This window comes from Vombatus ursinus, unplaced genomic scaffold (assembly GCF_900497805.2).
Source record: "Vombatus ursinus unplaced genomic scaffold, bare-nosed wombat genome assembly UNPS02010284.1, whole genome shotgun sequence".
Classification (NCBI taxonomy): domain Eukaryota; kingdom Metazoa; phylum Chordata; class Mammalia; order Diprotodontia; family Vombatidae; genus Vombatus; species Vombatus ursinus.
The window spans coordinates 13,659,640-13,675,352 of NW_020950062.1; the positions used below are offsets into that span (position 1 = coordinate 13,659,640).

Sequence of the window (15,713 nt, forward strand, 5' to 3'; positions counted from 1 at the left end):
TTATTTGTACTTCCTGAATCACTTATTCTTGATTTTCTAGAATCAGATTTAAAATAGCAGTTTCCCTTGTCATTCTTTGCCTTTTGAAAAATTAAATCATCAGCATGGACATCAAGAATTTATCATATATTCTGCTACTAACAGAGAAAGGACTCTAGCAGATGTCAGGATAGTTAAAACAAGTCCCTTATGTCTTATTAGTAGTACTATGCTCTGCTTCTAGAAGTCATCATCCATTTCTTCCTTCTAGCTAGTGAACTGTGTTCTAATTCTATTAAAATATTCCTTTTGTTTCTTCCTCCTCTGGTCCTTGCCTCAATGTTTTCCACTACTTTCCCCTTCTCCTTTATCAGTTTCCTGAGAGAGGGATACCTTTGTACATATCACTATACCATGGCCAATTTTATCTAATCTGTTTCTTTTGATTAATGTGTACTTTTTCATTGTCTTGCATCACCTCAGTGATTTGAACCAAATTTACCACCTTAAATTAAGATTACTAGTCCCCACTTTTGTATGTTTCTATATGAACATATGGGCCTAGAAAAATTATTACTGTCTTTCTTGAATTACAGAGAATCTTTACTAATATTTATCTTTCTATGCTGTTCTTTGAAGTATCTGGCTTGGCAGATATATAGGCAATTTTCTCCTTGTCCCTCTTTTCACTTAAAAGCTCTCATGTTGAGATTTAAAAGTTACCAGGCAAAAGCAAACATATTCACCCTTGTCTTGATAGGTGCACTATATCCCTTGCTAAGAGTAGTTTACAGAGTGGTACAGAAATCTAAATCCTACTCTATGACACTATTGTCTTTAAAGGTACCTTTCTCTTAACCTCTACATTCAGTCAATAACAGCAATGAACACATTGCTTGAGACCCTAAAGTCTTTAGCATGCAGCCAGTACTTCTTAATTCTGTATTAAAATCATTAGAAACTTCAACTCATTATATCCAGACATAAGGATAACTACAAGATAAAGTTTGTGTGATTTTATTGGAAGAAAATAACATAATGAATCATAGTTATAACATGTATCTGTTATGTATTGTTTTAAAGAAAAAACAGTCTTTTTAAGACATGGCCATTCTGATACTCAACAGAATGAAACAGCAGTTAGCAAAGGGTTGTTTTTTATCATGACTCTCTTAGATGTAAGATTTTTGTCTGGAAGCCTACCAAAGACTAGCTATTATTTCAGGGAACAATAGATTAATGGGGTTTAAAATGAACTCCCTTAATACAAGAACATGTAGGGCTACACTGTACTTGCTGTGTAAATATGGGTTTAATTAACACTTAAGGTTTTGCATTTTCACAGGTTGTAAGTGTTAATTAAATCTGTATTTACTCAAAAAAGAAATGAAGCCTTAGATATCTTCTGTAAGAATCAAAGGAAGTTTTAGTTGGAGTACAACTATTCAAAAGTACAGCAAGTTATAAAATCATAGAATCTTATTCTAGGAAGAGTCTTTACTCATCCTGTACCCAAGGTGGAAATCCCTACAATAACCAGCCTCTACTTATGTACTCCTTAGTAATTCAAGAGACAGGATTTATACTGTAGTTAGGGGAGATCAGGGTTTCTTATCCTTTTGTGTCATATACCCCTTTGTTTGTCTGTTAAGACCTATAGAACTCATAACAGTTTATTGTCTTCTTTCCTTCATAACTTAAGGAAATACAAACTTCCGTTACAGATTCCTGCTAGAGGGTGTATGGGGTGTTCAGGGAGGACAAACATCTCTGATGTGAGGACTTGCTGAGCCCTTTTCATGGCTGCTAATCCATCTTTGGTATCCACCTTCACTCAACTCTCACTTGTGACTCCAAAAAGCTGTAACATTCATAGGAGCCACATCCCAGTAAACCATCTTGGCAGAAGGGCTAAACCAGGCTGAGAGTGACAGACAGGTTTTAAAACTTTCAGTGAATCCGAAGGATGTCTACTCCAAACATGTGAAGACTTTTCATAGCTGAATGGGCAGAGTAGAACAATTTGTTCCAGTGGCCTTGAAAGCAGCTGAAGCAGGTGCTATGGAGTGCTTAGAACTTGGTAAGGTATAGAAAACATCCAGGTCATCCATTCATCCTGGGCCATTGCCAGTCATCTTGACTTTTATCCTGCCATTGGACTTTGATGACTCAGAAAGAGAGTGAGGCTGATGGCTTTGTGCAACTCTGCCTCACTTAAATCTAATTCAAGAACAGGACATCACTCATGAAGTTATTGTTCCTCTTCAAAAAAGGACAGAACAACAATGAAAATAAAGATGTAATTTGTTCCACATCCCAGGTTCATGACCTGCCTCACTCTGAAATCTGTCCACCAAGTTAAGAAATTTTGCACTGGAGCATGCTATCTGAGGTCCTAACTCTATATGATTCAATATTATTTAACCAATAGTACTCCAATGTTATTCTCAATGTCTGTCACAGAGTCTCATGCGTTCTATTCTCAGCTCTGTCTATCATTGCTATTCTTGGACCCTACTATAACCCTTAATGTAACAGCCTATGTCTTTCCACCAAAATGTTGAAGACTACTAGGCTACACTTGTACCTTACACTATATCCCCACCCAATCACTCCTCAACACAACTGTAGTCATTTTGCAGCAACAATCTAGTGAATGCTTAATCGTCACCAGTGTTGTACTTACCAAATTTATTGGCTTTCCTTGGTTCCTGTAGCATTATTTAATAGTAGATCAAGTTGATTATTTTCTTCTCCTAAAAATGTCCTTTTCTGTTTTCTTTGCTGTTTTTTATCTTTAGTTCTCCCATATAGTCATGCTCCCCAAGATTCTTTCCTTGACCATCTTCTGTTGCCTCACTATACTCTCTTCCTTAATGGTGTCTATAATGATTCCAGGTTTATTTCACACTACATTTCACAAGCTCCAGCCAAACTGGACTATTAGCTATTCTCTGAACTTGACAATTCATCTTCTGCCACAGTGAATTTGGTGAATTTCCCATGACTAAAATATACTTTTTTCTTATCTCTGTCTCAGAATCTTGGAATTCCTTCAAGGCTCAAATGAGGTGGCACCTCTTCCATGACTTCCATGATTGCTACTGTTAATATAATTTTTCTCCTCAATTTACCTTGTGTTAAACTGATATATGTTTCTTATCAAACTCCCCCCATACCCTTGTTCCAGAAGGTTAAATTGCTGCCTTAAATGCAGGGATTATCTTTTATTTTTATCTTTGTATCCTCATCATCTAACACAATGCTTTACATATAGTATTTAATAAATGGTTATATAACTGAATTGATTTTCATTCTTATGATGTAAATTCTAGGAACAATAGATTTGGAAAGAATCTAAAATTTATTTCACCCAATTCTTTCTTTTTATCTTCATGAAGATTCAAAAAACTCAGTACTAGGAATGTTAAGTGACTTCTTTAATGGCAAGAAATTAGCAGAAGTTGTGAATTAGGATATTTGAAAGAACTTTAAAATTATGTAAAGGCTAGAAATATAATTTGGGTACAGAAAGTTTAGAGGCTTCAATAAACTGAAAAAGAACAAGAAAAAGAGAATTGAACTGGAACAGAAGGATTTAATGGAGGAAAGGGATAAAACAAAAGAATAATGGCACTAGGAACAAGAAGAAAAGGTCAATTAGAGAAGGATTTTGGTATGACAAAAGAAAGGAGGGTGGGTGAGGCTATAAAAGTGCCAAAAAGAGAAGGTGCTTATTAAATAAGCAGAATTCTGAAGGGAAGTTGACCTTAAGAGTTACTGGGAGAAAATAACAATAAAAAAGTAAAAATCTTGCTTACTTCAGGAAAGTATGTAGTGAGGGAAGCATTTTGCATTGCATCTGAATAGACTGTAGGGTATTTGCATTTATGTCACAGCCATGATTTTCTATCCTTAGTAAACTAGTAATCCCACCAACAATATCATTGCTTCTGGCAAAGGTCAGTCATATGACTGTCCTATGATTTTGGTCAGTCAATAAATATTTATTCACTACATATTATGTGCAAGATGCTGTGTTAAGTCCTGGAAATATGAAGAAAGGTTTAAAAAGAGTCTCTGCTGTCAAGGAGTTCACAGTATAATGAAAGAGAAACATGTAAATAACCATGTACAAATAAGCTATATATAAGATTAATTGGAAATAATAAACAGTCAAAAGGTACTAAAATTAAGAAAGATTGGGGAAGACTTCGTGTAGAAGGTGGGAAGTTGGGAAACCAGAAGGTGAAGCTGAGGAGAGAGAGACATGAAGGACAGCCAATGAAAATGCCTGGAATTGAGAGATGGATTGTGTTGTGCCAGGGACATTAAGGAGGCCAGTGTCACTGGATTGCAGGGCACATGGAGAGAGGGAATGATTGGTGTAAAATGTAAGAAGACTGGAAAAGTGGAGGTGGGAGCAGATTATAAAGGGTTTTGAAAACCAAAGGATTTTTATATTTGAAGCTATAGGGAGTCACTGGAGTTTATTGAAAAGTCAGTCAGTCAATAAACATTTATTATATTTCTATCATGTACCAGGTACAAGCAAAAGGGTGACATGGTCAAACCTGAAGAGAATAGACTGAAGTGGGAAGAGATTTGTCTTAGGGAGACCAACCAGCAAGCTATTCAAACAAAACAAAAGTGAAGTGATGGGAGCCTATACCAGGGTGGTTAGGATGGTTATAGGGTCAGAGGAGAAAAGGGAGCACATAAAGGCGATATTATGAAGATAAAATTGACAGATGTTGGCAACAAATCAGATATTGGGGTGTGAAAGTGAGAAGTTGAGGATGACACCAGAGCTGCAAGCCAAAGTGACTAGGAAGATGGTAGTGCCCTAGAATAACAAGAATGTTTGGCAAGGGGAAGGATTTTGGGGGGAACATTATGAGTTCAGTTTTGTACAAGTTGAGATGCCTATAGGACATCTAGTTCAAGATGTTCAATAGACAGTTGGAGGAGGCAACTACTAACATGTTCTCTTGAGTCTTGTACTGCCCAGGCTAAATATCCTCAGTTCTTTCAAGTCATCCTTTAATATCCTGGTTACCCTCCTCTTGACACCTTCCAATTACTTATCTTTCTTAAAATGTATCACATTTCAGGAAATGCAGTAATCAAGATGTGGTCTGAAAAGGACAGAAGATAGAAGGACTATCATTTCCCTATTTCTGGATACTAATCTTAGCTTAATGTAGCCTGGATCACATTTACTTTTCTGGATGTCGTACCACACTCTTGACATATAATGAACTTGTAACCCACTAAATTGAAAGACCTTTTTTTTTCTTAGACAATCTGTTACCTACCCATGGTTTTCCCACCTTCTTTTAAAGTTTATTTTTCAACTGAGATATAAAACTTTACCTTTGCCCTTAGTAAGTGCCTGATTGTTCAAATCAATCCATCAAAATCTCTTTGAATATGAAAACTGTTGTTATATGTTACCTTATATGAATATTATATCTGCAAGCTATGTCGTTAGCTTATCCCTTCCAGCTTTCATCATCTGAAAATTTGATCAGCGTGCCTGTAGTTTCTTTATCCAAGTCACTGATAAATAGGTTAATACAGGGCCAAAAATCTCTGATGTACTCTATTGGAGACCTCCTTCCAAAAGGATATGTCACAATTATTTACTGCTCTTTGGATCTCATCATCTAACCAGTCAGTATTTATACAACTATACTGTCATCTAAGCTGCATCTCTTCATCTTCTGCATAAGAAGATCATGAAACTTTATCAAAATATTTGCCAAAATCTAAGTAAATGATTTTTACAACATTCTGCTCTCCATACTTCAGGTTAATAGGAAAAAAGGAAATCTTCCTTAAAAACTTAGAAGAGGAACTTTAAGGTAAAGGAAATATTTAAAAGAATTTGAAGGAGGAAAGGGGAATTCTGACCTGCATAAGGAGGCTAGAAAAGTATAAAAATAACATACTGTAGTAGAAAGGAAGAATTAGGACTACTGAACACATAAAAATAAGAAACAAAGTTGAAGAGGAAGACACTCTGAGAAGAAAGTATTTGCTTGTTAGCTAGGTAACTGAGTGGATAGAGCATTAGGCCTGGAGTCAGAAAGACCTGAGTTCAAATCCAGCCTCAGATATTTACCAGTTTTGTAAACTTGGATAAGTCATTTAACTTCTGTTTGCCTCATTGTCCTTAACTGTAAAATGGAGATAATAGTAGCGTGTACCTCCCAAGGTTGTTTTGAAAGTCAAATGAGATAATATTTATAAAGAAAGTACTTGGCACAATGTTATACACATAGTAAGTGCTATATAAATGCTGGATATTACTGTTTATTATTGTAATTTTCATCATCATTACTATTCTCTAAATGCTGATGCTAGAGTTTCAAATGTTATCCTGTTTAGAAGAGTATATAATGAGTCAGAAAGAGAAGAGGGAAATAGTGATGATGTTCATTTCATTTGAGAGGTATTGAGGCATCTTTCTGTTAACCTAACAATAATAGAGATGTCTATTGTCTTCCCAGTACATGTATCTAGGACAAGGAATGCCCCAAAACTTATCAAAAATGGGTGACTGCTGCCTACTTTTGATTATTCCTTTGGGCACAAATGATACTGATAAAAAACATGATACTAATACAGAAAACATTCAGCCAATCATCTGTCTAATCAACACACATTTATTAACAACCAGGCATTGTACTAGGCAGTAGAAATACAAAATATAAAAAAACTAAAAATTGTAAAAAATGATTCCTACCCACAATGAACTTATGATCTAATAGGAGAGAGAACATATACACATGTAAGTGTACAAAACTACAAATAAAACATATATAAGAAAAACTTAGAGTTGGTAGGAGGGCAGAGAGGTACTAGTAGCTAGGAGGACCAAGAAAGACCTGATGAAGAAGGTGGAGCTAGAGCTAAGTCTTAAAGGAAATCAGGGATTCCAACAGGTGGAAGTGAAAAGCATGATTCCCTTTTAGTGATAGGGGACATCCAGTGAAAGGCATGGAGATGGGATGTGTGTGGAGAAAAGCATTAAGGTAATTATGGCTGAACCATAGAGTGCCTGGAGGGGAATAATGTGTAATAAGGCCAGAAACATAGAGTGAACCTGTGTGTTGAAGAGCTTTAAATGGCAAAAAAGAGCAGTTTGTCTTTGACCCTAGGAATAATAAGGAGCCAATGGAGTTTATAGAGAGGATATTGTCAAACCTGTCCTTCAGGATAATGACTTCTACAGCTTTGAAGAGGATGGGGATGTGGAGAAACTTGAGTCAGGGAGACCAGTTAGGAGACTATTGCAACAAACTAGTCAAGAGGTAATAAAAACCTGACCTACATTAGTAGTTATGTGACTAGAGAGAAAAAAAGGTATATGAGAGATGTAAGAGCAGAAATGGAAAGATATGGCAACTAATTGGATATACTAGGTAAATGAGAGTAAAGAGACCCTTCTCTTAAAATTCAAAGGCAACATTTTTTTTTTACATTTCATTGAAAGAAAATCTCATCTGATTGATTTCAGCTCCCTGATAGCCATTTTTCTCTTCTCATTTCCAGTGCAAAGTTCGTTGTCTTTTTAAGAAAAAAAAAAACATAAAGTAACAATTGAGAAATAATCAATGGTCTTCTCTCTGTTGTCAATTATCATCATCATATTCCCTCTAGGCTGTAGGCCTCCCTCTTGTTTGATCCTACACTTTCTTCCAGTATATCCTAAAATAATAAATAACAACAACCTTTTTGTTGTACTTAGTTCACTTTTCTTGGCAGCCTCAGAACATTCTGATTTTTAGCATTCCTGCTATGATTTTTTTAAACCGGACTGTGCCACAGTCTTATGTTCACCTTCTATTATATGCCTTTGCATCTATCTTCTCTCTGTGTGTGTATGTAATGGTGCTATATATGTGCATCTATGTATGTATATACATATATGTGTGTATGTGTGTATGTATACACATATGTATTCTAAGTTGATTGGTGAGTTCCTTGTGAACATACAACATCCATTTTGTCTTTCATTGGAATGATTCATTTCCCTTTGTGTTGTTTTTTTATTTTATTTTATTTTATTTTTGGTGGGGGAGGATTTCATTCTTGAGAGTTCTTCTTGCCTACTAGGATGAGTTCACATGTAGAATTTTGTTCCAAAGCACCTTACCTTCCTCTGAACACTTTGAAGTTTGCTTTCCCTTAATATAGGATGCATTTTTTACTATGCCTAGCTTTCTTATATCTACCCAAAATTCTTGGAGAGATTGGATATTTTACCCTATAGTTCCTTTTTTTTCAACTCCAGGAACCAGTTTCGGACTCTGTTAATTAGACTAGGAGACAGTATAGAATTTCTTTTTTATTTTTCTGCCTTTTGAAGGGTAAACCATCATAAAGGACAGCTCGGTGGCATAGTAGATAGAATGTCATGCCTGGAGTCAGGAAGACTCATCTTTATGAGTTCAAATCTGGCCTCAAACATTTACTAGCTGTGTGACCTTGGGCACATCACTTAACTCTGTCTGCCTCAGTTTTTTCATCTGTAAATGTAAAATGAGCTGGAGAAGGAAGTTGCAAACCACTCTAGTATCTTTGCCAAGAAAATCCCAAATTGGGTCACAAAGAGTCAGATACAACTGAAATAAATGAACAACTTCTGTCTGCTTCAGATCCCTTATGTGTAAAATGGAAATAACAATATCCCCTTCTTCCTAGGGTTGCGATGAGGATAAAATATGATAACAGTTGTGTTTCACAGGTAAACACATAGATAACACCATTTGTTGGACAGGAGAACATAGGAGGGCTCCTAACACTAACAGGTGTTTTAGCACAGGTTCACTTCTGATCCAGTCAGACAGGAAGACAGCTTCAGAGGGGTTAAATAAGCTTACTTTATTCTAGTCTAGTCTTCTTAGAGGGATTGCTGATAATGGGAGCTCCAACTCCTATAGCATTCCCTAATCACTCTTCTGTCAGGAGCAAGTGATAATAGTAGGAGTTATGACTCCTACCGGTCCCCTACAGCCTCAGTGGAGTCTGGCACAGGCAAAGACAGATTTCCTGCAAGCCTCGATGGGGTGGATCAAGGCAGGTACCCTGTGCATTACCCAAATCCCAAAATGGGTTCCCCACTCACTGGCCAGTTCCCACTTGCTTTATAGGGCAACAGACAAAAAAGGCAGGTTGCCAACAAGAGCCTCACAGGTTAACTTCAGCAAGATCGTTATGATCTAGCACAGCACAGGCATATATTATTTCACCTCTATATCTCTACTGCAATTAGAATGTCATGGATTTTGTCCCACCAAATGTATTGAGATCTGTGAGCTCAATATGTCTCATTTTATCAGGCCCTCTAGTTCTTCTTGTTTGAAGCCTAAATCTTGGACATTCATGTATGTTGTGTTCCAACTGGAATTCTTCATTTGTTGCAGTTACTCTTCATGGTTATACAGGCAGTTGTCAAACTAGTCAGTCATTTATATTTTAAAGTCTTTTGGATTAGATTTGCAAGTCAGCACAGATATATTCTCTACCAGCCTTAGTTAAGTACATTGCATCCCTGGCCAGAAGCCTGTAATTCTTATTTATTAATGGACTAGGGATCCAGATCCAGTTTTTAAACACAACCTTCTTAGCCAACATTTCACTTCCCAAATTAGTTTTTCTCTCCTGCATCCCTTGCTTTCAGTAGAAAATAGTGTAGAAAACATAACCTGTGCACTCCTGTGGTGTTCACTTTCTTGTCCAAGATTTCATAAATTTTGCAAATATGTCCAGGTTCTTTGTTTCAGTATTACCTGTGACTAAGTAAGTCACCAGGAGTTAGTGATAATTAATCATTTTGGGAGAGTAGCAAGCCATCAAGCTTTTATAACAGTTTAAATAGCATAGAGATTGAATTAAACAATTAAAAAAAAAACCCAAACTACCCAAAGCCTCTAGCTTTGTCTACCAGCGAAGGGGGTGACAAGGAAAGAAGCAGGAAATGAGTGATGGTCAGATGACTCTCTAATCCTGGATCAAAGGCTATATGGGAAAGGCCATGTAGAATGAATTAGTCAATTGATAGTAATCTAGCATCTGGGCCTCATTTCCCTCATCTCTAAAGTATGGAAAACAATAGCACCTAATTCCTAGGTTTGTTGTGAGGATCAAATGAAATAATATACGTAAAGCAAAATGCCATACAAATATTAGTTATAATAATAATTGCTGATATAACTAGTAGCATTAGAAATGGCAGCAGTGGTAGTAGTAATATTAATAATTGTAGGGGAAGGGAATTGTCCATAAATTGTAATTTTCTTAAAATCACAGGACTGCATACTTGTTTTTTTAACACTTTCTTGAATTTATAAGAATATCTCACATGCTTCTATTTTAAATAGCACTTATCAAATTGCAGTTGCAGCATAGCTGTAGCAACTGACTCATTTATTTATTTACTTACTTTATTTACTTATATTTTATTTATGTTTATTTACTTACTTTCTTACTTATTTTATTAATTTATTGCTTGTTACTTTATTATTTACTTACTTTTATACTTACTTATTAATTTATTTCTTTTTAGTCTTCAGCATTCACTTTTATAAGATTTTGAGTTCCAGATATCCCCCCTACCTTCTCTCCTTCCTCCACAAGATGGTATGAAATCTGATATAGGCTATACATTTACAGTCATATTAAACGTATTTCCACATTAGTCATATACCTGCCTTATTTTTTTAAGAAAAAGGAGGAATAAAAGAATAACACTCATTCAAATAAATTATATTACATTGTTTCCATTCAGTTAGTTCTTTCAGCTCTCAGTTTTCTGCCATCAATCCAGATTGTAACGCCCATCAGTTGTTCATAGCCATCAATCTTCTGACCTTTTATATTAATGCTTTATCCTCTCAGGCAAAATGGCGATTCTCCCTTTAATATCATTTGTTTTGATAAATCTTGGGAAGGTTAACCCTCATTTACCTCAGACTTTGTCCTTCAATTTTTTCTTATGAAAACAGGAAGTAGAATCTAGACCTGCTGATTCCCCTTTCAATTTTCCTCAACCTTTCTCAGATTTCTCCTCAAATTCAATCTCTGGCATTCTTTACAAGTCAAAACCCCTATATGTCACATTCACAATTTGCTGCTGTTTATTCAGCTTCAGTATTTTTCTATTGCTCCTAAACACACATAAGAAATCTCAGTATGTGTAGGAATATAGGAATATAGAAATACAGGTTTGCTCCCTAAATTTTCAAGATCTCTGCTTCACCAAGGTTCACAATTCTAAACCATGATCTGGAACTGTTCAGTACCTCTCTGTCTCTGTAACCCTCAGCATAAAAGTGGAAATGTAGATTTCATAAATTTGTCCAGAGGGTAATAGAAACATGGCCTTGCCTGACTACCACAAATTGGGCACTGCCAGCAACAGAGCAGGGGAACACACATGCCTCAGTCACCATTTTTCTTTCCAATCCCAGTTCATTTCAGCGTCAATGTCCATTACCAGACCAGCATCTGACATCATCAGACTCTGTCTGCTTTCTGTCAGCCTAGGAAGCCAAAGGATGGATGAAGCTATATGAGAACTTCAGCATCCTGGCAGGAAGGTTAGGATATCTGTTACATTTATATGTGTACCCTGACCTCTGCCTAACAATGGGAAAATGTGTTAGTCCAGAGTTGGTCATTTCATGTTTATGTATTTATCTGTTTATTAATTAATTTATTTACTCATTCATTAATTTATTTATTAATGGATATAGCTTATAGAGAGTTTGCTGTTAAAGGGTAGAGAATTTGGAAGCCATAAATATGATGAACTACATTCCCTTAATTCCTTAGGGGGTGAGAGTTTGTTTTCTTGTGCTTTGTATACTATAAAATATTGTAGAAGACTAAACTATTTCTGTCTTGGACACAGAGAAGAAAGGAGTCATTGTTCCCTTCCCTTATCACTCTTCTCAATTAATACAAAAATCTAATGAACATCACTGATAGCATTGTGGCTAAAATTTAAAGTTTCAAGGGTGCATATCTAAAGCCATCTGCTGGCAACTAAGAAAGCTAACAAATTCTTTTTTTTTTTTTTCTGGTTGCTCATCTAAATCTTTCCTTTTCCAGTTTATCTTTTGTATGCCTTTTCTTGTCTTCTCTTCACATTGATCATTGCCAACTTTAAAATAATCTTTTGTTTTAGCCATTTAAAAAAAAAGGCTTTACCCAGTTTTATAGGGACTACTCTTCAAACCTTTCAATAAAGTTGGTGGCATTCTCCCATATTTTACTGCTATTATACCATAGCATAGGGTCCAGTGCTCACATAAAGCCTGATGGTAAGGAAACCCTAAATTTTATGATTGAAATTCAAAGAAATGAAAAGCTCATCACATAAATAATGAAAGACAACATGATGCTGTGACTAGAGGCTGGTTCTGGATTATCTAGGTTAAGGTCTTGACTCTCATACATCATATGTTAGTATTGACCAGGAGCAAGTCACTTAATCTTTCATGACCCTAGGTGACTCTCTGAGACTGTTTGTTATAGTTAAATTGGCCATTGTATCAGTGGAGATAGATGTAGTAGAGGTATATGTTGCATAATGTGTTTATTACAAATCAACACAATTAGAAAAATAGGATTGTAAAATTTGTATTTGAAAATATTCCAGTGTTTAAAAACAAGCTACTTTGAAATCATTAGTTTTTATCATCTGTTTTGTGACAATGAAAGAATTATAAATCACAGTTTTAACTAGGGGAGAATGTATTTTGAAATATTAAAAGTTGTGCTTTTCTTGAAATCAAAAAATGCTTAATTTTTTTCACATTTTCTTGAAGTTATTAGAAAATATCATCTGATTCCCTTTTAGCCACAAATTTGCAAATTTAATATCTAAGCAATTGTAGCGCTTATTTTTAACAAAGAAACTAGAAATAAAATTACTTTATTTTAAATGCATTAGTTACATACTTTCAACCTTTTAAAATATAACTTCATTTACAGAGATCACTTATCATGAAATTCCTATTTTCAATCAATTATGCAATTGTATTTGAGCTAATGATGTGGTTTGTTTCTAATCTTCTTCTCTTCTTCTCTCAACCCCCAATAGGAGTACAATTCACCTTTTACACTTTTCATTTGGAAGATCATCACGATTACTTACTAATCACAGAGAATGGCAGTTTTACCCAGCCCTTGGCACGCCTCACTGGTTCAGAACTTCCTTCACCGATCAACGCTGGTCTCTATGGAAATTTCAGGGCTCAATTGCGCTTTATTTCAGATTTTTCAATATCATATGAAGGATTTAACATTACGTTCTCTGGTAAGAAAACATAAATTTGAGGAGTTTTTTGTTTGTTTGACTTTTTTTTTTGTCTAGATCTGTGACTTCATAGAAGGGGAACTGTATGTAAATATGAAAATTACTCACCTCCTCCCTTCAATGAAGATCAAGCCATCCTCACTCTATAGCAAGGCTTCTTGGGGTCTAAGGACCTTTATTTTTTATATTTTGATAACTGCATTCCAATATCACTGATTTCCTTTGGAATCTTGTGTGTTTTATTTTATTCATTTTAAAACATTGTTCTGAGAAAAGTTTTTATTTCACCACAGTGCCAGAGTCATCCATGACACACACAGAAGTTTGAGAACTCCTGATGTTTAGTCTCAGGGATTTTCTTGGGATATTTAGATGTCAAGTGATTTTCCCAGATACCTGTAGTTAGTATCTACCAAAGGTAGGACTTGAAGCCAGGTCTTCCTGACTCCAAGACTGGCCCTCTGTGTAGTAAATGATACTGCCTCTCAACTTAAATTTATTTATGATAATGAAAGAATATATTATGAAATGGTCTTTTACAGGATTATTTGCAGGAGTTTTATACTAAAGGGATGCCAGAAATAATCATGAGGCACATAAAAATATGGAATTTACCATAAAGTGAAGAACCCGTTCCCTTTCCCTTATACTACCAGTGTCATGGACTGGGAGCACTTTCAGTTAGCATCAGGTCAGTCATCTAATCAAAGGTAGATAACTCTCCTAATGTCAGTTGACAACTCAGAGAGTCAGTGACGTGAGATTAAGCACTTACAGAATAAACTAGACAAGTCCTCTCTGTTTTTCACTGTTGCTTTTTTGCTTATTATTATTATTATTATTCATTATTAAAATGATATAGTAATAATTTATGTAGTCAATATAACAATAATAACTCTCATAGAGAATATTAAGGTTTACAAAGCACTTTACAGATAGTACCTTATTTGATTCTGTCCTGTGACATAGATGCTATCATTATTCCATTGTACAGATGAGGAACTCAAATAAAAATGATATATAAGGATTCCTGTGGGCTACATATTCACTTAGAAAACCACACACTAACTTTATGTTCTATTTTATTTTTTATTGTTTTTTAATGTACCCCAGTTACATATTTATCTGGTTTTCCTGCACTGGGGAGTGTTGAGGGCCACATACGGTAGTCCTCTGCTCTGTATTGCTTCTCCTCATTGTTCTTACTTCTTCCTAATGGGGTGAAGCAAAAAAAAAAACAGTTGTCTAATAAATTCTATGGATATGTTTCTTTGTGAGTCATATAAAATATGTTAATAAAATATGATAAAAAAAAGACTGAGGCTGAAAATCAAGTTCTAAAATGAATTGTCGGCATAAGTAGAATCAGATGGAAATAGTGCCCTTCTAACTTGGCATGATCATTTTTCTTTTCTGTTATCATCTTGACTCCATATGCCCTTTCACCCTCTTCCTCCCACCCCACTCTCACCAATTTGTAGAATATAATCTTGAACCTTGTGAGGATCCTGGAATTCCCCAATATGGAAATCGAATAGGACTGAACTTTGGGGTTGGAGATACATTGACCTTCTCATGCTCATCAGGATATCGTCTAGAAGGGACTTCTGAGATCATCTGTCTTGGTGGTGGCCGGCGTGTGTGGAGTGCACCTCTGCCAAGGTGTGTGGGTACGTGGTCAGCTGCTTTCATTTGCTTGTATGTGTTGTCACTGTCCATGGAGTTGCAGATGTATAGCATGGATGTGCATGGTAATACACCCTTAATTTTTATAATCTGTTTGGTTTTTTTCATCAATTTTTTTTAGTTTTATTCTTTTATATTTCTTTTAAACCTAGAAATCTAGTATAGCTAAATAAATTTCTAATTGCTTTCTAGACTGCTGCATTTAAGCAACCATGCTTTTAAGTTTTTTTTTAATTTTAGTTTTAATTTTTTACTGGTGATGATAATCATGAATAGATATAAAAATATTAATTTTGACATCATGTAGAAGGTGAAATAATATCACATTGTTAGTTGATTTTTCCAGGAGTTTTGTTGATATTTTATAATTTGGTAAGGATATGCATAAAATATGAACCTTTCAATTCAGAAATTCAATTCATCTGCCTAGGTTGGCATGTCTGTGACTTTTTTTTCATACCTGACTTTCATTTAAAAGATACCAAGATATTTATTGGCTAGATATTTACAGTTTCTTCAGTGTTGGGTACTTGGTAAATTAATAAAGGAATTGATATCTGATAGAGATAGTTTAAATGAGCAGTTTGGAACTCAAACATCAGTTTTGTGAAAATTGACACCTTCTGTTCTATTGACAAAATAGAATTATTTTCTTGAACCAAAAAAAGGGACACTGTGTTTCCCAAGGCTAATTACAAATTAAGTATTTAGGAAA

The 15,713-nt window shown here is 35.2% G+C and overlaps 1 protein-coding gene across 3 annotated transcripts in view; it reads left to right on the forward strand.

Annotated features, from left to right (window-relative positions):
- Window positions 1-15,713, forward strand: part of CSMD3 (CUB and Sushi multiple domains 3) — a 1,542,511-nt gene that overhangs the window by 1,068,845 nt on the left and 457,953 nt on the right. For all 3 annotated transcript variants that reach the window (XM_027854053.1, XM_027854054.1, XM_027854055.1), the window contains 2 exons: window positions 13,097-13,312; window positions 14,794-14,982. In XM_027854053.1, the coding sequence (XP_027709854.1) occupies window positions 13,097-13,312; window positions 14,794-14,982 (405 nt within the window). The remainder of the gene's footprint in view (window positions 1-13,096; window positions 13,313-14,793; window positions 14,983-15,713) is intronic.